This window comes from Spea bombifrons, chromosome 4 (genome assembly GCF_027358695.1).
Source record: "Spea bombifrons isolate aSpeBom1 chromosome 4, aSpeBom1.2.pri, whole genome shotgun sequence".
Taxonomy (NCBI): Eukaryota; Metazoa; Chordata; class Amphibia; order Anura; family Pelobatidae; genus Spea; species Spea bombifrons.
Window position 1 is genome coordinate 108,435,906 of NC_071090.1, and position 25,012 is coordinate 108,460,917.

At 55.4% G+C, this 25,012-nt stretch overlaps 1 protein-coding gene across 1 annotated transcript in view; it reads right to left on the minus strand.

The window, feature by feature from the left end:
• Positions 1–1,786: 1,786 nt before the first annotated feature.
• Positions 1,787–25,012, minus strand: part of MINK1 (misshapen like kinase 1) — a 31,009-nt gene continuing 7,783 nt past the window's right edge. The window contains exons 3-33 of the mRNA XM_053465125.1: positions 22,418–22,483; positions 21,328–21,384; positions 20,570–20,695; positions 19,355–19,465; positions 18,202–18,292; positions 17,291–17,421; positions 17,078–17,132; positions 16,898–16,976; positions 15,928–16,103; positions 14,337–14,406; positions 13,826–14,030; positions 13,169–13,276; positions 10,402–10,599; positions 10,077–10,208; positions 9,388–9,624; positions 8,715–8,800; positions 8,241–8,350; positions 7,666–7,754; positions 7,456–7,479; positions 6,529–6,689; positions 6,257–6,374; positions 5,799–5,939; positions 5,495–5,606; positions 5,231–5,401; positions 4,961–5,104; positions 4,559–4,693; positions 4,369–4,469; positions 3,898–4,047; positions 3,323–3,482; positions 3,095–3,234; positions 1,787–2,442 (exon numbers count right to left, since the gene is read on the minus strand). Of these exons, the coding sequence (XP_053321100.1) occupies positions 2,359–2,442; positions 3,095–3,234; positions 3,323–3,482; positions 3,898–4,047; positions 4,369–4,469; positions 4,559–4,693; positions 4,961–5,104; positions 5,231–5,401; positions 5,495–5,606; positions 5,799–5,939; positions 6,257–6,374; positions 6,529–6,689; positions 7,456–7,479; positions 7,666–7,754; positions 8,241–8,350; positions 8,715–8,800; positions 9,388–9,624; positions 10,077–10,208; positions 10,402–10,599; positions 13,169–13,276; positions 13,826–14,030; positions 14,337–14,406; positions 15,928–16,103; positions 16,898–16,976; positions 17,078–17,132; positions 17,291–17,421; positions 18,202–18,292; positions 19,355–19,465; positions 20,570–20,695; positions 21,328–21,384; positions 22,418–22,483 (3,768 nt within the window). The 3' untranslated portion in view covers positions 1,787–2,358. The remainder of the gene's footprint in view (positions 2,443–3,094; positions 3,235–3,322; positions 3,483–3,897; positions 4,048–4,368; positions 4,470–4,558; positions 4,694–4,960; positions 5,105–5,230; positions 5,402–5,494; positions 5,607–5,798; positions 5,940–6,256; positions 6,375–6,528; positions 6,690–7,455; positions 7,480–7,665; positions 7,755–8,240; positions 8,351–8,714; positions 8,801–9,387; positions 9,625–10,076; positions 10,209–10,401; positions 10,600–13,168; positions 13,277–13,825; positions 14,031–14,336; positions 14,407–15,927; positions 16,104–16,897; positions 16,977–17,077; positions 17,133–17,290; positions 17,422–18,201; positions 18,293–19,354; positions 19,466–20,569; positions 20,696–21,327; positions 21,385–22,417; positions 22,484–25,012) is intronic.

Sequence of the window (25,012 nt, forward strand, 5' to 3'; positions counted from 1 at the left end):
AGTGTGTTGGGGGGTCTCTCCTGGTACAGAGAGTGTGTTGGGGGGGGTCTCTCCCGGTACAGAGAGTGTATTGGGGGGGGGTCTCTCCCGGTACAGACAGTGTGTTGGGGGGGGGGTCTCTCCCGGTACAGAGTGGCGGGGGTCTCTCCCGGTATGGCGGCGTTTTAACCAGTTATATGGCTCTGCTGAGGGTTTCGCTCTAAGTCGGTCGTTGACCTGCGAAGGGATCCGGAATCTTACTTTTCACCGAGGTGTAAACTGGAAAAATGATCACATGATCAGATAACTGCAGGTCACATGAGTCTTTCACACAACAGATGACCCCGCCTCCAGGCAGGCAGCCAATGCATACCTCCCAAATGTCCCTGTTTAGTGTGGCCAGTCCCTCTTCACACGCAAGTTATACTTTTTATGGTTTTCATTTATCATCAGATGGAGCCCCGCGCTCAGCGGGCAAAGGGGTAAAAAGCCGGCTAATACCGCCATCCTCGCTCCAGGGCATATACCGAGAGCCATGTCTTAAAGGGGGCAGCGCTGGGCCAGTAAAAGAGCATACAATTTCCTACAGCAAACGGACCAAACGCCAAGCTTTCAGCACCTCGGAGGTCTCTTCTTCAGATCTTTGCCCCCCCATGCTTCTTTATCGAACAGAAGGAAGGGGAGGCGGGACTAGCAGACGGAACTTTATTAGAGCGATGATGTCATAGTCACCATTGTCGTTAACCTTTTATACAATTTGCTACATAAAATATTTGTCTCCTCCGTAGATTCAGCATCTGTCAGTTTACAAAAATAACGATTCATTTGCCGTCTTCCATCCGCCTCGATTGTCACTTTCTGTGGGATGGGGGGGTGGGGGGGGGCAGTGGCCAACGGAGGGGGGGGCAGTGGCCAACGGAGGGGGGGGGCAGCGGCCACGATGCCGAATTTCAGCTTTTTGGTTCAGAATGTAGAAAATCACTAAGAAATAGGGTCGGGGGATGGGTTTTCGGATGAAGGAGCCACCACCCTGCTGCTTCCACACGTGCCGAGACACGCAAACTCTGCCGTGAGCGATAACTCCCAGCACGCTCAGCCAGTGTTAGCTATACGCCGACGTGTGTAAACTCTGCCGTGAGCAGTAACTCCCAGCATGCTCAGCCCGTATTAGCTATACACCGACGTGTGCAAACTCTGCCTTGAGGCGTAACTCCCAGGACGCTAAGCCAGTATTAGCTATACACCGACGTGTGCAAACTCTGCCGTGAGCAGCAACTCCCAGCATGCGCAGCCGGTATTAGCTATACACCGACGTGTGCAAACTCTGCCTTGAGGCGTAACTCCCAGCACGCTAAGCCAGTATTAGCTATACACCGACGTGTGCAAACTCTGCCGTGAGCAGCAACTCCCAGCATGCGCAGCCGGTATTAGCTATACCCGGTGTCTCTTCTCCCATCACTCCCAGCCGTTACCGTTCCGGCAGGCTGAGGGTCCTGGGAGGCAGCACGATTTGGGCATTACCAAACTGCGGCATGCTGGGAGTGGCAGCAAAGGGGGCCGGGTTCCACGCATCTTCCTTTCCCTACGCGCCCCGATTTACCCCGTAGAGTGTAAGCTCTGAGGCTCACTCTTAGGGTCCGGTGACTTCATACCGGGTTGAAGCGTCAGGGTGTGGGCGTTAGCGGGCACACCGAGCCGCACCATGATTCATTACCCGCCAGGGGCTTCCTCCGAGAGACCGAACGCCATGGCGGGATTGGTGGGACTGTCCCGGGGGGAGCCCACCCAATATGTCTGATGGGGGGCAGGAGCAGAACATCTCTTTGGGTGCTGAGCAGGTATTATGGGGGGGGGCATATCGATGGCTTTGGGGGTAAGGTGGCCGTGCGGCTTTGGATTGAGGAGGGCCGGGGGGGGAGGGTAATTGCCTTTAAAGTGCCTTTATGGTTAGCATTTTGGGGAAAGTGCATCAGCTTCTGTGCATGTGAGAGGAGAGGGGGGGGCTGTGCTGCTATCCAATCACACAGAGAGCTCTGTATGATTGACAGGAAGTAGGGACCATCCATTGGAACAGGGTCGACATACCCAGAATGCCTTGTGGCAGGAAGTGGGCCAGCATCACGTCTCTCCCGTTAACGACCCCCTCCCCGAACCCTGGAAATATAGAGGGCGCGCGATTAAGGATTAGGATTTCTGGGGGGCTCATATTGCACCCCAATACATTACAACGCATGAAAGCAGCAAGGTGCCGCGTGCATGGGGGTAAATTATCATGGCCGGCGCGATATACAAGAGAGCAGGGCCTGCGGTGCGCGGGGGAGGGGAACTCCAGTGTACGGGGGAGCCGTCTTGCCGTCTCGTCCTCCAAGTGCTCGGCTTTCACCAGTTCATGATACAGCTGCGATTTAGAGTCATGAAGTAGACCTGACTACTGCCACCAGAACGAACAGAGGCAAAAAACACCTGCGGGGGGAAACGGTGGGTTAAAAGGGGGCAAACAAATGGGAGCTGGAGAACGGGGCAGTCAAAGGAGGAGAGCGAGGAAAGGGAGTTGGAGAACGGGATGGTCAAAGGGGAAGAGAGCGAGGAAAGGGAGTTGGAGAACGGGACGGTCAAAGGGGAAGAGAGCGAGGAAAGGGAATTGGAGAACGAGGCGGTCAAAGGGGAAGAGAGCGAGGAAAGGGAATTGGAGAACGAGGCGGTCAAAGGGGAAGATAACGAGGAAAGGGAGTTGGAGAACGGGACGGTCAAAGGGGAAGAGAGCGAGGAAAGGGAGTTGGAGAACGGAACGGTCAAAGGGGAAAAGAGCGAGGAAAGGGAGTTGGAGAACGGGACAGAGGGGAAGAGAGCGAGGAAAGGGAATTGGAGAACAGGGCGGTCAAAGGGGAAGAGAGCGAGGAAAGGGAGTTGGAGAATGGAACGGTCAAAGGGAAAGAGAGCGAGGAAAGGGAGTGTGTGATCCTGACAAGGGGAACCCAGTGAGGGCAAAGGGAGTACATGAACCTGAAAGAGGGAAAAGTAGAAAGAGGGAAAAGTAGAAAGAGAGGGAGCGAGTGAACCTGACGGAGGGAACTCATTGAGTGGAGAGGGAGTGTGAGTGAACGGGTCCTATTACCTTATCATTACGTTCACAAAGAAATTTTAACCGCTGGGCACGCTTGTGCATGAAGACGCCATCCAAGTGCCCCGTCTCCACTGAGCGGATCTCGATGGCCTTCTCGCCCCAGCCCATGATCTGGTTGGAGCAGATGTAGGCTGCGGGAGACATGAGCGAGACAGTCGGTGCTCTGCGCTCCGTGCTCCCCCCCCTCCGGCCCTCACGCTTCGAGGGGCCGTTACTCACCCACGGAGGTCGGCATCTCCCCCCACTGCAGCACCACGTCCTTGATGATCCTCCCGTACGTGTTGACGTAGACCCCCTCGTCCTCGTAGCAGAGCAGCATCTCCATGCCGTCCGTGTTTGGCAGGAAGATAATGGCGTGCGGGTTTATCTGACACTGAATCTGAACGACAAAAGGAGAGCGCGTGTGAGCGGCCACGGGGTGGATGAAAGAACGCACGAAGACCCGCGCTCCGCACAGAGACAGCGAGGAGAAGACCTCATGGTCTACCCTCTAATGTCTCCTACAGCGTGAGACCATCCTAAGTGAGTTTGTCTGGTTGGGGTCAGTAAGCGAGTCGCACGATGATGTCCGTGTCACGGGTCTGTGGTGCCCTCAGAAATAACCAAGAGAGCTGGCGAGGGAACTCGGGGAAAGATAACCCCCTTACCGCCGACTGGGGTGACACGTTTAGGAGAACGTGCGCAGGTGGCCAGTCCTAGAGGGGTGTTTACCCTTGGCGAGAGAGAAAAGTAACAGTTAGCCGTAAGTGATGTGGGGTGAAGGAGTGCCCTCGGAGGTATCGGCGCTCACTCACATGGACTGGGATGTAAATGTCGTAGTTATTTCCGGAGTCCACATCCACGGCGTGGAAGCCAGACGAGGAACCGTAGATGACCTTTAACCTCTGACCCTCCTCCACCGTCAAGTCAACAAGCTGAGGCCGATGAGGAAGATCTGTAAAAGACTGGCAAAGGGGGTGAGACAAGGGTGAGAACGGCTACATATCAATTGAAATGGTGACATCACAGGAAACAAACCAACCTCAAGGTGTGAGGTCATACCTAACTTCCTACTATGACTAGCTACATATAAATTATAACTCTAAGGCAAAAAAAAGCTTTTGGAAACCCATGGCTTGGGGCACCGAAACTCTGGTGACATCACAGGAACCAAACCAATCTCGAGGCATGAGGTCACAGCCAACTTCCTACGAACTACGGCCGCGCAGTCTGGACCTCCGAGGTTCCGACCATTATTTTGACTTCAAAAAAGGTCCTCTGTTTACCTTGAAGGCCATGAACTTGTGGTAGGGTTTGGGGGCCCAGGCGTAAACCTCCACCGAGTTCTTCAGTGCAATCACCAGGAACTTGATGCGCTCGTACTTCACTGGAGACGAGAAAAGAGCGTGTTACGGCCAGCGAGGGGGGTCTCAGGCAGCGGTAGAAGACGCCGGCGGGAGGGAAGACGCTCCTTACCTACTTTGTAGTGGACACATCCATCCATGTCGCCTACCGTGCTCCAGCCCTGCTTCTTCTCCACCTCGGGGTCATTGTGGAGGATTTTGTTTCGGAGCCAGGAGAGGTAATAAACCCGCAGTTTGTTTCGCTTACCTGGAAGAAGGGGGGGGGGGACAGTGTCGGGTAATCAGCGAAACCGCAGACAGACCAAGCAGCTGACACAACAGCGGGCAAGAAACTGCCCTTCAGACATCACCGATGGGGTAAGTTATGGACGCCCTTGCACATTGGACAGTAGGGGAACGGTCCGATCCCCCCCCACTGCATCGCTATGACTTATGGGACAATATACACAGAGCGTGGTCCCCATGGCCACCGGGACCCGTTGGCCTCATCCTCCAGCGTGTTGTCGGCACTCACCGCTGATGGTGATGAGCAGGTTAAGCCCTTCCAGGACGTCCATCTGCTGGAAGCGCCGGCGGGTGATCAGACTGTACACCTTCCCCTGCCCGCTTCGATCCAGCAGCATCAGACCGTTCTCCGTGCCCACCAGCAGGTTCACGCCTGGAGGACGGAGAGATGGAGGAGCGTGACTCGCTGCGCATGTAGAAGCCCCCCCCCACACACAATACAGTCATAATTCTACGTTCCCTACGAGGGGCAGGTCCGGCGCCCGCGGCCCCCTCTTACCCCACAGGGCAGCGCACAGTATCTCGGAGTTGAACCTCTTCTTGTACTTCCTGATCTCGGGAGTGTCGCTGTGCGGTCTCGTGTTGGTTGGATTTACGTTGACGACGGAGCCCTTCCGGGCTTCGTACTTCAGCTGCTCCAAGCGGGCCGCATCCCCGCACACAAAGGAAGCTGCAGAGAGAGAGAGAAAGAGGGGACAGCGTCAGCGTACGGGGCCATGTCCGCTCGGCGATGCACCAACGTGGACACGACTAAGCGGCGTACCTGCCACGGGGATGGTGTCTCCGCTCCCACCCGACGACTGGTACAGGCCGAGATCCACAAACATGGTGAAGGATGTCTTAGGAGGGGCTTTCACCAGACCCCGAGACTGGTACTGAGACACGGGGAGAAAGTCAGATGCCATGTATGAGACATTATAAGTTACCATGACAACATATAGATATACAGCGAAGTTCCGTGCCGGGCAGCGTGCCTTTCCGCACTGAAAGTATTCTGTATGGGGGGGGGTCACACGTCCCCTGCGAGTTTCGGGGTGTCAGGACATTAGTAATAAAGGTCTCCTTACATCGGAGCCGCTGCCCTCCTTGCTGGGGGACGAGCTCTGCCCCTTGGGGTCGGTCGGAGAGTGGCTCGGCTGCACCACGTCGGGGAGGTTGGTGTATCCGTTGCTGTCTGTGTGGAGCAGGTTGCGCTCCTCTTCTGGGGTCTGGGTGGAAGAGACAAGCGGGGTTACTGGGAGGCGGGGTTATCGAGAGGCGGGGTTACTGGGAGGCGGGGTTACAATGCAGGAAGAAGGAAGCGATTAGCCCCTCTCTCCCCCCTCGGATATGCATCCTAGCCCTGAGTGGTGGCAGACTCGCGCATGATAAAGACGGTATGTGATTTATAAAAGCTCCTTCCTTCTCTGGTAGAGCTGCTAGAACAACGTGATTCAACAGAGCCAACAGCCCACAACCTAACACAAAGGGGTGCCTGCGCTAGGTACATGCGCGGCCGCGATAAGACGCCATGAGCGCTTCTCACCCTCTGTACGATCATCGTCCCGTCTCCGTACGAGCTGTCGGATGTGCTTCCCACCAGCTCCTCCACGTCATGGACCACCATGGTGCTGACGCTGTCCGTGTCCGCATCGCGCCCATTTCTGATAAACAAAGGACACGGATAAGATGAAAAGTCAGAGCGACCCCTGAAGAGGAGGCCCAACAAGGCCAAGTCTCTCCAGCCACACCGGATCTCGGCGTGTCCAGCACCTGCCTCCTCCACATAACGCCCGGCAGCCCGACAGCTTGTTTTACCTGGCAGAAGAGCTCTCCCTGCTCTGCTCCTGCCTCTCCGCGTCACCCTCATCTTCATCATCATCGCTGCTGTCCATCTCATCGCTGGAGGAGGAGTAATCCAGAGCCTTCTTGGGGGGCTTGGGGACATCTTCAGGACGATCCTTCACCAGAAGGTGGTCCTGAAATGGGACGGGACAGTGAGAGCAGGAAAGGAGGGGACGGAAGAGGAGAGGGGAGGACAAAGAAAACGAAGAGAAAGGAAACGAGGCGAGAGGGAAGGAGAAAGGAAAACGAGGCGAGAGGGAAGGAGAAAGGAAAAACGCGGCGAGAGGGAAGGAGAAAGGAAAAACGCGGCGAGAGGGAAGAAGAAAGGCAAACAAGGCGAGAGGGAAGGAGAAAGGAAAACGAGGCGAGAGGGAAGGAGAAAGGAAAACGAGGCGAGAGGGAAGGAGAAAGGAAAGGACGCGAGAGGGAAGGAGAAAGGAAAACGAGGCGAGAGGGAAGGAGAAAGGAAAACGAGACGAGAGGGAAGGAGAAAGGAAAACGAGACGAGAGGGAAGGAGAAAGGAAAACGAGGCGAGAGGGAAGGAGAAAGGAAAACGAGGCGAGAGGGAAGGAGAAAGGAAAGCATCAAAGCTTTACTTTTCTCTTGCTCTGGTGGCTCTACGGCAACCTCTCATACAACCAATATGGCAGCTCCCCTGAGGCCTCTCACACAACCAGTCCAGCAACTCCACCGCGACTTCTTATACACCAATATGGCCGCCGCTATCGCCACCTTACATACAGCAGCTCTGCTGCGGCCACTCAAGAGCCAATTAGACGGGTCCTGCCATGGCTTCTCATCCACCCAACATGGCAGCTCCTTTACGATACCTATAACACGCCATCACGGACACGCTCTACACCACAGCACCGGGTTACACGTATGAAAGCTGTACTAACCTCTCCTATTGCTCTTTTGTAACTCTGGCAGCAGCAAAGAAAAGGAAAGAGGTTAGAAAATAAATGCAGCCCGGGACGCGGCCGGAGGAGAAGAATTTAGGAGACAGGTGGGACGCGCAGTGGCAAACATATCACACGGGACAAGCCCAATGCTACCAAGGCCTTTAAACAGAACAAGCAAACAGAGAGCCAGCCGAGCCGGGCACTCACCGCTGGGCGTCCGGGCCGGGATCGATGCTCGTCTCCTGGAGTCTTACTGCCCGGGGGACCGATAGACGATTCTTCCAGTTTGTGTGGAGCTGCGTGGGACACCAATCAGACGGTCACTGCGCGCCTTTCTCTAACACTTACGTGTTTGGGCGACGGCGGAGAACCTCATCCATCAGAAACGGGGGTGTTACGGGGCTGAAGATGCTGCTGCCCTCCGGTGGAGCACCAGCGTATGACACGGGACTGCAAAACGATAAAGCCGGGCGATGCTGCCCTCTGGTGGAGCACCAGCGCATGACACCGGACTGCACAACGATACAGCCGGGCGATGCTGCCCTCTGGTGGAATACCAGAGTATAACACCGGACTGCAAAACGATACAGCCGGGCAGTGCTGCCCTCTGGTGGAGCACCAGCGTATAACACCAGACTGCAAAACGATACAGCCAGGCGATGCTGCCCTCTGGTGGAGCACCAGCGTATAAAACCGGACTGCAAAACGATGCTGCCCTCCGCTGGAACACGAGCATATTACATGGCCGTAGTGACGTCATGCGGAAGGTTAGCGGCACCTACCTATGCGGTTCCTCTCGAGGGATCCGGCCTGGGGCAGGTTCGGGTGAGGGGATTGCAGAAGGGAATCTCCCCTCTCCCATCCGCTCTCTGCTCGCCGTAAGTCTGGATTACTGAGTGAGGGAAGGAGGAATAATTAGACAGACTGATGTTATGAGCGACTTTGGGGTTTATACAACGTGCTGTTTCCATTGTGCCCCCCCCGACCCCCCGTAAGGTCCCAGGGAGGGGAGAGCGGCAAAAAGGAACAGTTTTGATTAACTCTCTGAACTCTACTTCTGGAATGCTGTAGAGCGACGCAAAAAACAAACGGATCAGTCTTCAGTAGCCTCAGTCACCCGGAACAGAATCTCCGCACAAGTCACTGGCTGGCCCACCCGTGCACACGCGAGGAGATCCTGAAGGGCATCCAGCTGGGAAGGTACCGGTAGCCATTTGTACAGACAAAAGACCACAAAGAAAGCAACAAAAGGTTACCTGGCTCTCACGGCTTGGACCGGCCGGCTTCCCCCCGACCCGCTGGCGTTCAGCGCTGTAGCGATAGAGGTCGTTCTTTGAGGAACCTGGGGAGGAAAAAATATAGGGGGGGGGCAAAGGAATTAGAATAAAGAGAGAGACTGCTGTATGAGGACGGACAGCATGTCTGATGCATAAAACAGACAGAGGAGCCCGTAACAGCGCATGGATAAGATCCCAGAGCGAGGAGGGGAGAGCGCGATGCGGGTTAGAAATGGAGAGGAGGAAGAGAGATAATCCAGAGAGCCCACCCAGGGTGTTAGATACAGAGAACGCAGACACAGGGGGGGGTAAGTGCCGGAATATTCCGCGCCCCCGTCTCGGATCACCGTGGTTAGAGAGCCAACATGTTAAGAGAAGCTGAGCAGACGGCGCCCATCCCGCCCCGGCTAAGAGTAAGAGGCAAGCACAGACTACTACCGGAATAAGGAGAGATGAGCCGCGTGAGGGACGACGGCCGGCGTTAGGACGACCAACGAGCCGCGAATGGAAAAACAGAATTAGTGCGGAAGGACGGAGCGAAAGATCCAGCCGGGTTATAAAAGAGAAGGCGAGCGGAGAGAGATAAAGACTCTAATCACACCGAACCAGAGACCCCCGCAGAGACCGAGGAGCGGCCCCTACGCTGTGTTACCTTGGGAGGGGGCATCTCTGGGTCCATTTTCACCCAGGGTCCTCGCTCTAGCCGCGCTGGAGGGGCAGCTTGGTCGGGAGAGGGGTCAGAGCTCTGGCGGGCCAGTTGGCCCCGGGAGGCCGGAGCGAGCGCGGCCGGCTGGCGGGCGCCGGGGGGAGCGGCGGGCGGATCTTGAAGGGAATTGGGTCGGGGGATGGGTTTGAGGGCTCCGCGGGCCTGAGGAGTGTTGCGGAGAGGCTGAGGAAGGAAACGAGCGGACGAGCCGAGTGAGTGAGTGAGTGAGTGAGCGTCTGTATCGCTGAACTCCGGGTCGGTGTCACCTGGGTCCAGGACACGCTTTATACCGCCCCCCCAAAAAAAATCAAATCACATGGCTAATCAACCCCGGAGAAACTCCCCAAAACGCCAGGAAAATCATCATTACGAGAGAAAAAATAGCAAGTATGATGGAATCCCGGAATTGTAGTTAAGTATCACCTATAGATACGAATATATATATACACACACACTATAGATTAACTCTTACTTCTCCGGGCGGATAGCGTGAATGTAATGGCTTTGGAGAGCCGAGCTCCCACGTACGGAGCAGCGGGATGAGCGATGGAGTGTAAGCCTACGGGGTGCTAGACTTTATCGCCACCGTGAACCTGCGTACGGAACGCGGATCGCAGCTCGGCTCCGTATCTTACCTTGTGCTCCTGGATCTCTGGGGGCCGCTGGGACGGGGGTGTCTGCGACGGGGTCCCGGCAGACTCCATGGAGCTCAGCTTGGTGACGGACAGCGGTGAGCTCTGCTTGTTGAGCCGCGATCTCTCCTCCACCTAAAAGACGGGGAGACGTTACACCGAGAGCGGCGTCCCCCGAAGGAGGCGTCCACGCGGAATCCGACAGGCGGCTCAGACTCAGACTCGAACCTAAGCGGAACAGCCTCCCAGCAGAAGTGGGCCTTAGAGATCCTGTGCCCCATGCACGTCATACACGGCGGGCATTTATTACATGCCTTGGCTGAATTACCTCTCTGGCCCAGGCGGGCTTCTCGCTGGGGTTGAGGGCCGCGTGGTTGTAGTGGTACAGCGGCTTCTTGTCCTGTTGTTGTTGCTGTTGCTGCTGCTGTTGTTGTTGGAGGGATTTGAGATACGCATGTTCCTGCTGGAGCTGCCGCTGCAGGCGTTCCGACTGACGCTGCTCCTCCAGCTGCTTCCGCTTGTATTCCTGCCCAGACACAACAAGCTGAGCGCCTATCCACGCCGCGAACACACTCGCACTACAGTCACGCAGAGCGCCTATCCGTACAGAAACGCTGCAAACGCACGGTGGTTTTCTGACAGGTGGCAGCGCGCATGTACACCCTTAACACAGATACCAAGCCGTATGTTAATACAGAGTATCTACGAATACTGAACGCGTACACGGAACAGAGACGGCGAAACAGGACTTTACTAACAAAACAGGACCATTCCTGCAGGGAACACCAACTACGAGCGGAGGGAAAGACGAGAGGAGCGCTGAGAAACAGGAGGAGTAACGGCTCTACGGCCACGGGCTGCCCGCACACTGCTGTATACATGTCACGGTGTAGTAGTGTGTGAGGGGAGGCTGCCGCTGTCTGTGCTGTATCTGTGCTGTGTATACATGTCACGGTGTAGTAGTGTGTGAGGGGGAGGCTGGCACTGCCGCTGTCTGCGCTGTATCTGTGCTGTGTATACATGTCACGGTGCAGTTTGTGTGTGAAGGGAGGCTGGCACTGTCTGCGCTGTATCTGTGCTGTGTATACATGTCACGGTGTAGTAGTGTGTGAGGGGGAGGCTGCCGCTGTCTGTGCTGTATCTGTGCTGTGTATACATGTCACGGTGTAGTAGTGTGTGAGGGGGAGGCTGGCACTGCCGCTGTCTGCGCTGTATCTGTGCTGTGTATACGTCACGGTGTAGTAGTGTGTGAGGGGAGGCTGCCGCTGTCTGCGCTGTACCTGTGCTGTGTATACATGTCACGGTGTAGTTGTGTGTGAGGGGAGGCTGGCACTGCCGCTGTCTGCGCTGTATCTGTGCTGTGTATACATGTCACGGTGTAGTAGTGTGTGGGGGGGAGGCTGCCGCTGTCTGCGCTGTATCTGTGCTGTGTATACATGTCACGGTGTAGTAGTGTGTGAGGGGAGGCTGCCGTTGTCTGCGCTGTGTCACGGTGTAGTAGTGTGTAAGGGGAGGCTGTTACACACTACTACACCGTGACATGTAACAGCCTCCCCCTTACACACTACCACCCCGTGACATGTAAGGGGGAGGCTGTTACATGTCACGGTGTAGTAGTGGGTGAGGGGGAGGGTGTTATCCGTCACGGTGTAGTAGCGGGTGAGGGGGAGGCTGTTACATGTCACGGTGTAGTAGTGTGTGAGTGGGAGGTTGTTACATGTCACAGTGTAGTAATGTAGTAGTGCGTGAGTGAGGCTGTTACATGTCACGGTGTAGTAGTGTGTGAGTGAGTGAGGCTTTTACATGTCACGGTGTAGTAGTGTGTAAGTGAGTGAGGCTGTTACATGTCACGGTGTAGCAGTGAGTGAGTGAGGCTGTTACATGTCACGGTGTAGTAGTGTGTGAGTGAGGCTGTTACATGTCACGGTGTAGTAGTGTGTGAGGCTGTTACATGTCACGGTGTAGTAGTGTGTGAGGGGGAGGCTGTTACATGTCACGGTGTAGTAGTGTGTGAGTGAGTGAGGCTTTTACATGTCACGGTGTAGTAGTGTGTAAGTGAGTGAGGCTGTTACATGTCACGGTGTAGCAGTGAGTGAGTGAGGCTGTTACATGTCACGGTGTAGTAGTGTGTGAGGCTGTTACATGTCACGGTGTAGTAGTGTGTGAGTGAGGCTGTTACATGTCACGGTGTAGTAGTGTGTGAGGGGGAGGCTGTTACATGTCACGGTGTAGTAGTGTGTGAGGGGGAGGCTGTTACATGTCACGGTGTAGTAGTGTGTGAGGGGAGGGGCTGTTACATGTCACAGTGTAGTAGTGTGTGAGGCTGTTGCATGTCACAGTGTAGTAGTGTGTGAGTGAGGCTGTTGCATGTCACGGTGTAGTAGTGTGTGAGTGAGGCTGTTGCATGTCACGGTGTAGTAGTGTGTGAGTGAGGCTGGCACTGCGGTGGGCTCGATGCGCTGTGTGACATGCGCTGCCGGGAATTACCAGTAAGAGCGCCTGCTCCTGCAGAAGCTGTTGCTGAAGGATCTCTAACTGCCTCTGTTCTTCCTCTAACTTGTGCCTTATATATTCCTAGAGAGGGAGAGAGGCGGAGAGAGAGCAGAGAGAAAGGAGGAAAGAAGTAAAAAAACAAAAAAACTCCAAGAAACGAGAGACTCGGGAAGCAGAGAAGTTACAGAACATCACGTGTGGGGGTCACGGATCCACAGGGGTCACACGCTACACAGAACAGAGCGCACGGCTGTACGGGTTTCCACGCAACAAACAGACGGTCCCGGCAGCACCGACAACACGTGCCACACACGTCACCGCTCGGGCCTTACGCCACAGAGCCGTCTGTCCTGCCGGCACAGGGCCTGACAGACAGACAGGAGCCGGGAGTCTGTCCTTGCGGTGCAGCGCCTCCCATGGTTAGGAGCCGGCAGTCTGTCCTGCCAGTGCCGCGTCTCCCACAGGCAGACAGACAGATAGTAGTCGGCCGTCAGTCTGTCCTGCCAGTGCCGCGTCTCCCACGGGCAGACATAGCAGTCGGCCGTCAGTCTGTCCTGCCACAGCCCATTTCCTCCCACCATGCAAAGCCCCCGCCGACTCACCTGCTCCCTCTCTGCCATCCTCCTCTCTTCCTCCCGGCGGATGTCCTCCCGGCGCCTCAGCTGCTCCTTCTCCTGCTGCTTCCGCTGCTCGCGCTCCCTGCGCTGCTGCTGCGCGGGTCATAAAAAAAAAAACAAAAAAAAAATACTTTTTTACCCTCTGGCCCAAAACATGTGGAAAATAGAAATATTTACCCGTCTAAGTGCACAGCCGTCCGCGGACCCGACAAGGGCGGCGCAGGGGCTCGACCGTACACTCCCGTGACAAAGACCTTCCCCATTTAAACCATTGTGAGCCCGTACATGCATGGGCTTTGTCATGAAGGGGTTAATGGGGAGCAGTATTTAGGAGCGGAACCTTCTAAATTCTTCCTTGTGTCTTTTACTAAAAATTGTTACGATACATTAAACTGTCCCCGTGCGCCGACGCATAGGATGCCAGTAAGGGTCGCATAAAGAGTTAACACTGCATTTACAGGTGACCCGGGCCCCATCCTCACCCTTGTTCTTTGTCAGCCTCCCCGATGTTTAAATCGCTCGGTAAATATTGCAGCTTGCGCGGACAGTTTAACGTTCAGGGGCAGGAAGTCGCTCCGTTAGAGACCGGCGGGAGCACTCGCTGCGCATGGGGGTCGCGGGAGCGAGAATAGAGGCGCTCACCTCCTCCACGCGCCGCCGCTCCTCCTTCTGCTCCTCTATGCGCCGCTGGCGCTCGTGCAGCAGCTGCTTGATGTGGGCCTCGGAGTCGCGCTGCTGGGGTCCCATCTGCTGCTGCTTCAGCGCCTCCGAGTTGCTCTTATTCTCCTGCTGCAGCCGCAGGAACTCGCGCCGTAACGTCGACTCCCCGGGGACGTTCATGATGGAGCTGGGAGAAACAAGCGGTGGGTTTAGAGGACAAAAGGGAGTGGGACAGCTGCTTCGCCACCCAGCGGAGGAAGCAGCAGCGCTCTCTCTCAATCCTGTCTGTGTCACCCTGCAGACGGGGCACCGAGCTGTGCCATTATTTAACCCTTTACATGGAAACAAAGAACATGCCGGAGGATTAGACCCAATCGGCCCTTGAGTCAGCAGCCATATGCTTCCATTCTCTCGCTGTATTAGCCTCTACCACTTCTGCTAGGAGGCTGCTCCACTTATCTACCGCCCTCTCAGCCAAGTAAAATACCGATACCTGGGCTCCCCCTCTTCTCCGTGGTTCTCTTCCTCATCCTCGCTGCCGCTGTATTCATATTCAGTCTCATCTGTGTGAAAGAGGCAGACGGTTTAGTGAATATGGGCCCAAGTACATATACCGCGCGGTCAATAACTGATCAATAGTACAGTCTGGAGCTGCAACCAGAAGGGGTGGTACACGTGTGTGAACAACAGGTGCTTCTGGCCGAGACATGTCGCATGGAGACATACACGCTAAGAGGGGAGGCACTGCCGCTGTCTGCGCTGTATCTGTGCTGTGTATACATGTCACGGTGTAGTAGTGTGTGAGGGGAGGCTGGCACTGCCGCTGTCTGCGCTGTATCTGTGCTGTGTATACATGTCACGGTGTAGTAGTGTGTGAGGGGAGGCTGCCGCTGTCTGCGCTGTATCTGTGCTGTGTATACATGTCACGGTGTAGTAGTGTGTGAGGGGAGGCTGACGCTGTCTGCGCTGTATCTGTGCTGTGTATACATGTCACGGTGTAGTAGTGTGTGAGGGGGAGGCTGGCACTGCCGCTGTCTGCGCTGTATCTGTGCTGTGTATACATGTCACGGTGTAGTAGTGTGTGAGGGGAGGCTGCCGCTGTCTGCCCTGTATCTGTGCTGTGTATACATGTCACGGTGTAGTAGTGTGTGAGGGGGAGGCTGCCGCTGTCTGCGCTGTACCTGTGCTGTGTATACATGTCACGGTGTAGTAGTGTGTGAGGGGGAGGCTGTTACATGTCACGGTGTAGTAGTGTGTGAGGGGAGGCTGGCACTGCCGCTGTCTGCGCTGTGTATACATGTCACGGTGTAGTAGTGTGTGAGGGGAGGCTGGCACTGTCTGCGCTGTATCTGTGCTGTGTATACATGTCACGGTGTAGTAGTGTGTGAGGGGAGGCTGGCACTGCCGCTGTCTGCGCTGTATCTGTGCTGTGTATACATGTCACGGTGTAGTAGTGTGTGAGGGGGAGGCTGCCGCTGTCTGCGCTGTATCTGTGCTGTGTATACATGTCACGGTGTAGTAGTGTGTGAGGGGGGGGAGGCTGGCACTGCCGCTGTCTGCGCTGTATCTGCGCTGTGTATACATGTCACGGTGTAGTAGTGTGTGAGGGGAGGCTGTTACATGTCACGGTGTAGTAGTGTGTGAGGGGAGGCTGTTACACGTCACGGTGTAGTAGTGTGTGAGGGGAGGCTGTTACACGTCACGGTGTAGTAGTGTGTGAGGGGAGGCTGTTACACGTCACGGTGTAGTAGTGTGTGAGGGGAGGCTGTTACATGTCACTGTGTAGTAGTGTGTGAGGGGAGGCTGTTACATGTCACGGTGTAGTAGTGTGTGAGGGGAGGCTGTTACATGTCACGGTGTAGTAGTGTGTGAGGGGAGGCTGTTACATGTCACGGTGTAGTAGTGTGTGAGGGGAGGCTGTTACATGTCACGGTGTAGTAGTGTGTGAGGGGGAGGCTGTTACATGTCACGGTGTAGTAGTGTGTGAGGGGAGGCTGTTACATGTCACGGTGTAGTTGTGTGTGAGGGGAGGCGCCCGCTGTCTGCACGGTGTAGTGTTTCCCCTCCCCAGCGCATGCACGCACCTTTCTCTCCGCGCTTCTTCCGGGATCTGTCTATGTGATCTTTGAGCTGGATCCTGACCTGCCGCTCGGTGGGCTGGTCTCTGATGAAGGGGTATTTGAGGAGCTGCTCGGTCGGCGGCCGGTTCACGTAGTTCTTGATCAGACACGTTTCTATGAAGTCGATGAACTTCTTGGACCTGGACGGGAGACGACAGAGGAGCGCAGGGTTAGGGTAAACACTCTGGAGTATTTGACACCATGCACTGCTACCCTGCCAAGGTGGTTAATGTCTGCCCAAGGCAGAAAAAATACCCCAGGGTGTATCCAAGGAGCGATGGCCGCTCTGAACAACATTTTCAGCCTCTAAAGGTGCAGTTCCACTTAACGCAACATATTACTTTCACCCTCTACAACGTCCAGCTGCGTTGGCAACAGCCTATCACTGGCTAGGTTTGTGTCACATGACAATGAAATCTCTGGAAGTATGACCCTATATTCAGATATAATATAATATTCTTTGCTGGCCCGCTGCGGGTTTCTGGGGGGTAAGGGTATATATAGATATATATATTAAAGGGAAAAAAAAATGCAGACAAAATAAACTAAAAAAAGACAAATTTTAACATCAAACATATAATTAATAATAATAAAAATGCTTCATGCCTGCCTTATGATACGGTGACCCGATAACTTTTAAACAAAAAAAACTTATTAAGAAGGGAGGTAAAAAAATATTAAAGGAAAAAATAAATAAATAAAAAAAATAAAGATACAGGACAGAGGACAGGATCTTGGAGTCGATCCGCAAAAGATTTTTTTAACAAGGGACGTAAATACAGGGAATAAACACAACCTGCCTGCAGCTCGGGGTTCATATTTAGGATATTTAGGAAAAATATAAATAAAGTTACACCGCGAGTGAGATATTATTTGGGAAATCATCACGCGGTCGGCCGGCTTTATAGGACAGCCCCGCAGTATATCTACGTACCACTTCTTGGATTTCAGCTTTGGCGGCGGGTTCCTGGGGATGAGGAAGAGCGCTCGCATCGGGTGCATGTCGCAGAGAGCTGCCGGAGAGAGAGCGCCCGGTTATCTCCGAGACCGCGTGCACACAGCACACTCGCGGCATACGTGACCGGGTACACGCAGGGACACGGCGCATACTTACGGGGGGCTCCTTCGGCCATCTCAATGGCTGTGATTCCCAGGGACCAGATATCACTCTGCGGAGAAAAGCAGCGAGTTAGGGGTTTATTCCTCCCCTCACGGGGCAACAAGAGGGGGCAGACGTCTGCAGGGGTGACAGGTGCTGTGTTTGGGGGGGGGGTGCTGTGACCCCCCCCCAGCATCAGGTATCTGGGTTACGTTGGCGGTCTCGTACCCTGTAGTCATACGTGGCATCGGGATTCTCGTCACACGCGATTACTTCCGGAGCCATCCAGTAGGGGGTGCCGATGAACGTGTTCCTCCTCCCCACCGTGCGGTCCAGCTGGGCGCTCACCCCAAAATCCACTGACCGAGAGAGAACGTTTACAATCCAGTGAGAGACACGTAGGAGGGGGTTAAAGAGACAGCCCCGTGTGGGTGCGAGGGGGTTAAAGAGACAGCCCCGTGCAGGCGAGAGGGGGTTAAAGAGACAGTCCCGTGCAGGCGAGAGGGGGTTAAAGAGACAGCCCCGTGGGGGTGCAGGGGGGGGTTAAAGAGACAGCCCCGTGGGGGTGCAGGGGGGGGGTTAAAGAGACAGCCCCGTGGGGGTGCAGGGGGGGGTTAAAGAGACAGCCCAGTGGGGGTGCAGGGGGGGGTTAAAGAGACAGCCCCGTGGGGGTGCAGGGGGGGTTAAAGAGACAGCCCCGTGGGGGTGCAGGGGGGGTTAAAGAGACAGCCCCGTGTGTGACGGGGTTAAAGAGACAGCCCCGTGGGGGTGCGGGGGGGGTTAAAGAGACAGCCCCGTGCGGGTGCGGTTAAAGAGACAGCCCCGTGCGGGTGCGGGGGGGTTAAAGAGACAGCCCCGTGCAGGTGCGGGGGGGATAAAGAGACAGCCCCGTGCAGGTGCGGGGGGGATAAAGAGACAGCCCCGTGTGTGACGGGGTTAAAGAGACAGCCCCGTGGGGGTGCGGGGGGGGTTAAAGAGACAGCCCCGTGCGGGTGCGGTTAAAGAGACAGCCCCGTGCGGGTGCGGGGGGGTTAAAGAGACAGCCCCGTGCAGGTGCGGGGGGGATAAAGAGACAGCCCCGTGCAGGTGCGGGGGGTTAAAGAGACAGTCCCGCGTGGTGACCCCGGGGCGTGACTCACCCAGTTTGACCTCGGCGTTCTCGGTGAGCAGGACGTTCTGCCCTTTGATATCTCTGTGGATCACTTTGTGATTGTGGAGATGAGCCAAGCCCTGCAAGATCAGCAATTAGAGTGTCAGCTCATGAGGTCAGCTCATTCCCCTAAGCCTGAAGCCCACGTCGTAACGCTCTACTTGGAACGCTGCCGCTCCTGCGCCCCTCTCTGCCCCCGGGGGCCGCGGATTAAGGGAGTCTGGGGAAGACAATGGCTCGGCCGGAAGGATTAGCCTACTGAACGAGAGTCTGGAGCGAGATCCGCGATACAGCCTGTCACGGCCGGCGAGAGCGTGAGAGAGAGAGCGAGAGAAAGAGAGAGAGCGAGAGAGAGCGAGCGAGCGAGAGAGAGAGAGCGAGAGCGAGAGCGCGAGAGAGAGAGAGAGCAAGAGAGAGAGAAAGAGAGCAAGAGAGAGAGAGAAAGAGAGCAAGAGAGAGAGAGCGAGAGCGCGCGAGAGAGAGCGAGAGCGCGAGAGAGAGAGAGAGCGAGAGCGCGAGAGAGAGAGAGCGAGAGCGCGAGAGAGAGAGAGCGAGAGAGAGAGCGAGAGCGCGAGAGAGAGAGAGAGCGAGAGCGCGAGAGAGAGAGAGAGCGAGAGCGCGAGAGAGAGAGAGAGCGAGAGCGCGAGAGAGAGAGAGCACGAGAGAGAGAGAGCGCGAGAGAGAGAGAGCGCGAGAGAGAGAGAGCGCGAGAGAGAGAGAGAAAGAGAGCAAGAGAGAGAGAGAGCAAGAGAGAGAGAGAGAGCAAGAGAGAGAGAGAAAGAGAGCAAGAGAGAGCGAGAGCGCGCGAGAGAGAGAGAGCGAGAGCGCGCGAGAGAGAGAGAGCGAGAGCGCGAGAGAGAGAGAGAGCGAGAGCGCGAGAGAGAGAGAGAGAGCGAGAGCGCGAGAGAGAGAGAGAGCGCTCGCCGGCACAGCTTCTCCCGAAGGCGTTCCGGGGCATAAGGTACTAAGTTCTATCCAATGCACTAAACACGCTAAACTCTCGGTTAATAATAGAATGCCTCGGTCCCAGAGACTCTCTGACTAAAGGAAGTGTATGGGGCACGGACTTCATCAGCATTGCGGTAAAGCGTCGGCGTGGTGCGTCAGATATTGGGCGGGGTTTAAGCAGTCAGGTGACTGACCCGTAGTATCTCGCGGCAGATATAGGCGATGCAGTCCTCCTTCAGGGCGTTTCCTTTGGTGTTTTTCACCAGATCCGTCACCGATCCGGCCCCGCAGAACTCCATGACCAGCTGCAGAGGAGCAAGGGTTAACGTCAGGCCGCAGAGCTTACAATCTACAGCCCACTCTAGCAACGCCGACACGATGGAGTTCCAGGGACAGCCCGGTCTGCAGAGCTGACAGTCTACACCTTACCCATCAACAGCACTGTACAGCCTAACCCACAGAGCTGACAATCTACACTATATCCCCATCCAGCTCAGTATCACCTGGCCCACAGAGCTGACCATCTACACTATATCCTCTTAGAGCTCAGTAGAGCCTGGTCCACAGAGCTGACAATCTACACTATACCCCCATAGAGCTCAGTATCGCCTGGTCCACAGAGCTGACAATCTACACTATATCCCCATCCAGCTCAGTATCGCCTGGCCCACAGAGCTGACCATCTACACTATATCCCCTTAGAGCTCAGTAGAGCCTGGTCCACAGAGCTGACAATCTACACTATACCCCCATAGAGCTCAGTATCGCCTGGTCTACAGAGCAGGCAATCTACACTATATCCCATTACAGCTCAGTATCGCCTGGTCTACAGAGCTGACAATCTACACTATATCCCATTACAGCTCAGTATCGCCTGGCCCACAGAGCTGACAATCTACACTATATCCCCATACAGTAGAGCGTGGCCCGCAGAGCTGACAATCTACACTATACCCCCATAGAGCTCAGTATCACCTGGTCTACAGAGCTGGCAATCTACACTATACCCCCATAGAGCTCAGTATCGCCTGGTCTACAGAGCAGGCAATCTACACTATATCCTAAGAGCTCAGTAGAGCCTTGATCGCAGAGCTGGCAATCTATACAACATCCCAATACAGCTCAGTATCACCTGGCCCACAGAGCTGTCAATCTACACTATATCCCCATACAGTAGAGCGTGGCCCGCAGAGCTGACAATCTACACTATACCACCATAGAGCTCAGTATCACCTGGTCCACAGAGCTGACCATCTACACTATATCCCCATACAGCTCAGTATCACCTGGTCCACAGAGCTGACCATCTACACTATATCCTCTTAGAGCTCAGTAGAGCGTGGCCCGCAGAGCTGACCATCTACACTATATCCCCATACAGCTCAGTAGAGCGTGGCCCGCTGACTCACCCAGAGCTGGTCGTCGTTGCCCGGCGGGCTCTTTTTGATGAAGGCTCCGTAGTAGGTGGCGATGTTACGATGGTGGGAATACTTCTTCAGCATGTTTATCTCCTGCTTTATCTCCTCCTCTTCATCCTGACAGAGAGACCCCGTCAACGCTCACATATAAACACCCCCCCAAAAAAACTGCTTCTACTCATTTTATTCAACGGCCCCCAACCTGCGCAGAACAGCTCGCCCCAGCCAAGAAAGAAAAAAAATATCAAAAAAAAACAAAACAGCCGGGGCCGCTGACATCTTAAGAGACAGACAACCCCCAATGTCATTAAGCTGTACTAACGAGTGACCAATCCACCGATCGACCCCCGTTCCTTTCCCTGATCAGCCCCGCCCCCTAGGAGCCGTATATACCACGGTGCCACGGCAGAAGCTCATCTGCTGTGAAAGCCAGACTCCTGCTCTGCTTAGCTCATTTTTTGGCATTCGAGGGGGTTAAAGTATTTCAAGAGTCGGCGTCCGTGTACTCTGCCGTGTATCTGCGTGATTACAGAGCTCGGCAGCGAGCGAGCGCAGAGCAGGAGCTCACACTCATTATCCACCATTGTTCCATTCTCATTATACAGAGGAGAGGGTCCGGGGGGGGGAGGGGGTGATGGGTGCTCCGTACCGCTATACGGCTTAGCACATACTTACCTGTATCCATCACCCGACAGCTGCGCAAGCAAGAAGCGCATACACCACTATACAGGAGGCAGGCGATCGCTTACCTCTGTCACGTCCATGACTTTAATAGCTGCCAGCTGGCCTGTCTTGACATGGCGACCCTGAAGGGAGAAAACGTGTTACAAGTTACTCGAAGACCCCCCCCTCCCGAGATTATGTTTTAAATTAAAAATATATTATCAAATAATAAATTATGATCATAAATAATAATAATAAATAATAATAATAATAATAAATAATAATAATAATAATGGGGCATTAAAGCTGCAAGAATATTTAAAAGCAGCCGCGAAAATCATCCATTTTTAAAAAATATATTTTTCTCCTTTATTTATTTTTTTGGACTTCTCTGTAGGTAAAACAAATGACAGAGTGCGGGGTCTCACAAACCATTTTAGGAAATCCATGTAACAGGGTCGGGGCGGTCGGGGCCCAGGTTTGATAACGAGAACTCTGATGAGTCTTACAGAGAACAAGAACGCCATGGGGACTCGTGGGCAAAAAAAGCGATTAATGCTTTAAAGAGGGATGCTATCGCCATAGCAACAAGAGTGGAATGCGTATAAGCGCCACCTTATATCTTAAATGGAAGCGGGGGGGCTCAGCGCATCGCTGCTAGTGATTGGCTGCTTCTATCAACCAAAATACCCCTTAATGAATGCCGCCGAGGGGCACAGCGCGCAGGACCTGGGGGTCTACCGGCTAGGATTTGGCGTTCTCACCGTAATGCAAGGAAGTTTAGTGGTGGATAAGTGGAACAGCCTCCCAGCAGAAGTGGTAGAGGGTAATACAGTGAGAGGATTTAAAACTAGGCATATATTCTCATTCCTTCTCTCTTATATATATATATATATACACACACACACACACACACACACACACACACGCTTGTAATCCCGCACCCGCAGCTCTCCTCGCACCGTTCAGCCGTCAGACTCCTGTGTGGGATTTTGTGCTCGCTGCCGGTTTCTGTTGCCATGGCCGTCGGCAGCTCTCCCGCCCCCTCGCTCGCCCGCTCCCTCTCCCACTCCTCCTCCTTACTCGCTGCGGGTTCGGTATGCTTTGCTGTGCTCTACGTATAGAGGGGGCACGGTGCCAGCGGGGGCCGGAGGTGTGGGGGACACGTACGCTCACCTTATACACTTGTCCGTAGGTCCCATTTCCAACCACTTCAACCAGTTCAAATATTCCAGCCGGGTCCTGAAAGATCAAACGCCGGGTATTAGTTACACGCACGGCGGCCTGGGCCGAAGAGCTGACATTCTGTACACGCGATAAACAGGGGCCTGAGCGGACGGCCGCACGAAGCGAAGGCTGCAGCTTCCCTTTAAACTCAAGGCGCAGAAGAGACGTAGCTTCACCAGACAACCCCCGGCGCCTCGCCCACCGGAAACTCCCCCCACCTCGCCCACCGGCAACCCCCGGCGCCTCGCCCACCGGCAACCCCCGCACCTCGCCCACCAGACAACCCCCGGCGCCTCGCCCACAGGCAACCCCCCGCGCCTCGCCCACAGGCAACCCCCGGCACCTCGCCCACCGGCAACCCCCCGCGCCTCGCCCACCAGACAACCCCCCGCGCCTCGCCCACCAGACAACCCCCGGCACCTCGCCCACCGGAAACTCCCCCCACCTCGCCCACCGGCAACCCCCGGCGCCTCGCCCACCGGCAACCCCCCGCACCTCGCCCACCAGACAACCCCCAGCACCTCGCCCACCGGCAACCCCCCGCGCCTCGCCCACCAGACAACCCCCGGCACCTCGCCCACCGGCAACCCCCAGCACCTCGCCCACCGGCAACCCCCGGCGCCTCGCCCACCGGCAACCCCCGGCGCCTCGCCCACCGGCAACCCCCGGCGCCTCGCCCACCGGCAACCCCCCGCCACCCCCGGGGGGAGAGGGGGCGCCCGGTGGGGAGATCTGGAGCGGTTGGCAGATATCCCACAATGCACTGCAGCAAGAAAGCACCATAAAATAACCCAAGGGCTTCCGGCTCCTGCCCCGCTCGCCCCTCGCCCGGGCATTATCTGTAATACAGCTGCCGGGGTCAACGCCACACCCTGGTAACCACTTATTATATGGGGACACACCGCACGGCCGACATGATGAGAAGGGGTTAAATTACCCACGAGCCCCCGCCGGGAGCTTTATATCCACAGTGTTTTATTTGGATCAATGAAGTCGAATGAACATTCAGCCCGCCTACCCATAATGCATCTGTCTGTGACCCCTTAAAGGGACCCCACCACCATATCCAGGGCATTCCTTTGGCAAATTCATGGGGGGGGGCTGCAGAATGCCCCTGTGTGCACTCGCCCCGTTCCCTGCCCCCCCGCATGCACTCGCCCCATTCCCTGCCCCTCCCCCAGTATGCACTCGCCCCCAATGGGAACGTCCCACCGATTTCAAAGGGAGAGCTTCCTCGGCACGGATTGGCTGCTTCAATCAGCCAATCTGTGGCTAGGAGTGTCAGACCACAGAGGAGGGCATCTTCATCATCAGCAGCAGCAGGGCTGCAGCTTCCAGGGTATGCAAGTGCTTTAGTCCACCGGGCATGAACACGACGTGCGCTTAATACCCCGATAGAATCCGGAACGCCCGACTGATTTATCCAGATAGCACAGGGTTGTACAGCGCTGGGGAATATGAATGCGCTATAATCGCTCGATCCAGCAAATGCCCCCCCCCCCCCCGAGTGAGATATTTAATACTAGTTTGGAAAAGAAACGGAAAGCAGGATCTCACCGACATTTCTTGTGACACGCGGACAGCTGCCCCCCCCCCACGCAAACAACAAACACAAAACAACAACAAAACAACAAAGAGTAAAATAAAATAAAGGACGAGAACAGAATAAAATACAAATATAAATATAGATGAAAACGAAGCGGGAATGAAGGGGCCGTGTGCAAAGCGACATCTCCTCTCCGAGCGTTAAATCACCGTCCTGGGTCGTTGGGGTGGGGAGAGCTACCGACCCAGAAACATCCGAGCGGACTCCCAGCAGAGGGCGTAAGACAAGGGAAGCGGGAGCCCTTTTCTCCCCGGGGTGGGTGCGGGAAGCCGGGCCGATCCCTCGATAAACAGCCTCGGGAAGGCGTGCCGTGTTTATTGAACGCGGGGTCGGTATTTACGCAGCTGAGACAGGAGCCGGCAACCCACACCGGCCCCCGGGGACCGGCCCTGCGGACCGAGCAACACAGAACCCCCCCGCCTGTCTAGTCTGCCCGCTTATCAGACATTAATCAGTCGTTTATCTCGTCTATCAGCCATTTGCCCGTCCCAGGATTAAATTCCCTCTACCACTCCTGCTGGGAGGCTGTTCCTCCCATCTACTACCTCCTCGGTGAAGCCCGTTTATTAGGTTTCCAATAAAGGAGAACCATAACTCCTCGAGCTGCAGGAGGCGTCCCGAGAAGAGAGCAGCTACAATCCTAGCGCACAGAACGGGGCATTAAGGGGTTAAACACGGTACGCGGCTTAAGGGTATTTCACAAGGAGGGTGAATGCTGGGAGCAGAAGATCAGAAGGTGCGGTGGAATGGAAGGAAGCGCTACTTTACTGAGAGGGTGGTAGATAAGTGGAACAGCCTCCTGGCAGGTGTGGTTAAGGTTGAGCATGCGGGGGATGGGCATCCCGGGGGTAAGACGATACCCAGGAACGCTAAAAAAAAAACGGGCAGAATGGGTTCTATGCATTCATTGAAGATCCTGTAAGGCTCATCGTCACGGC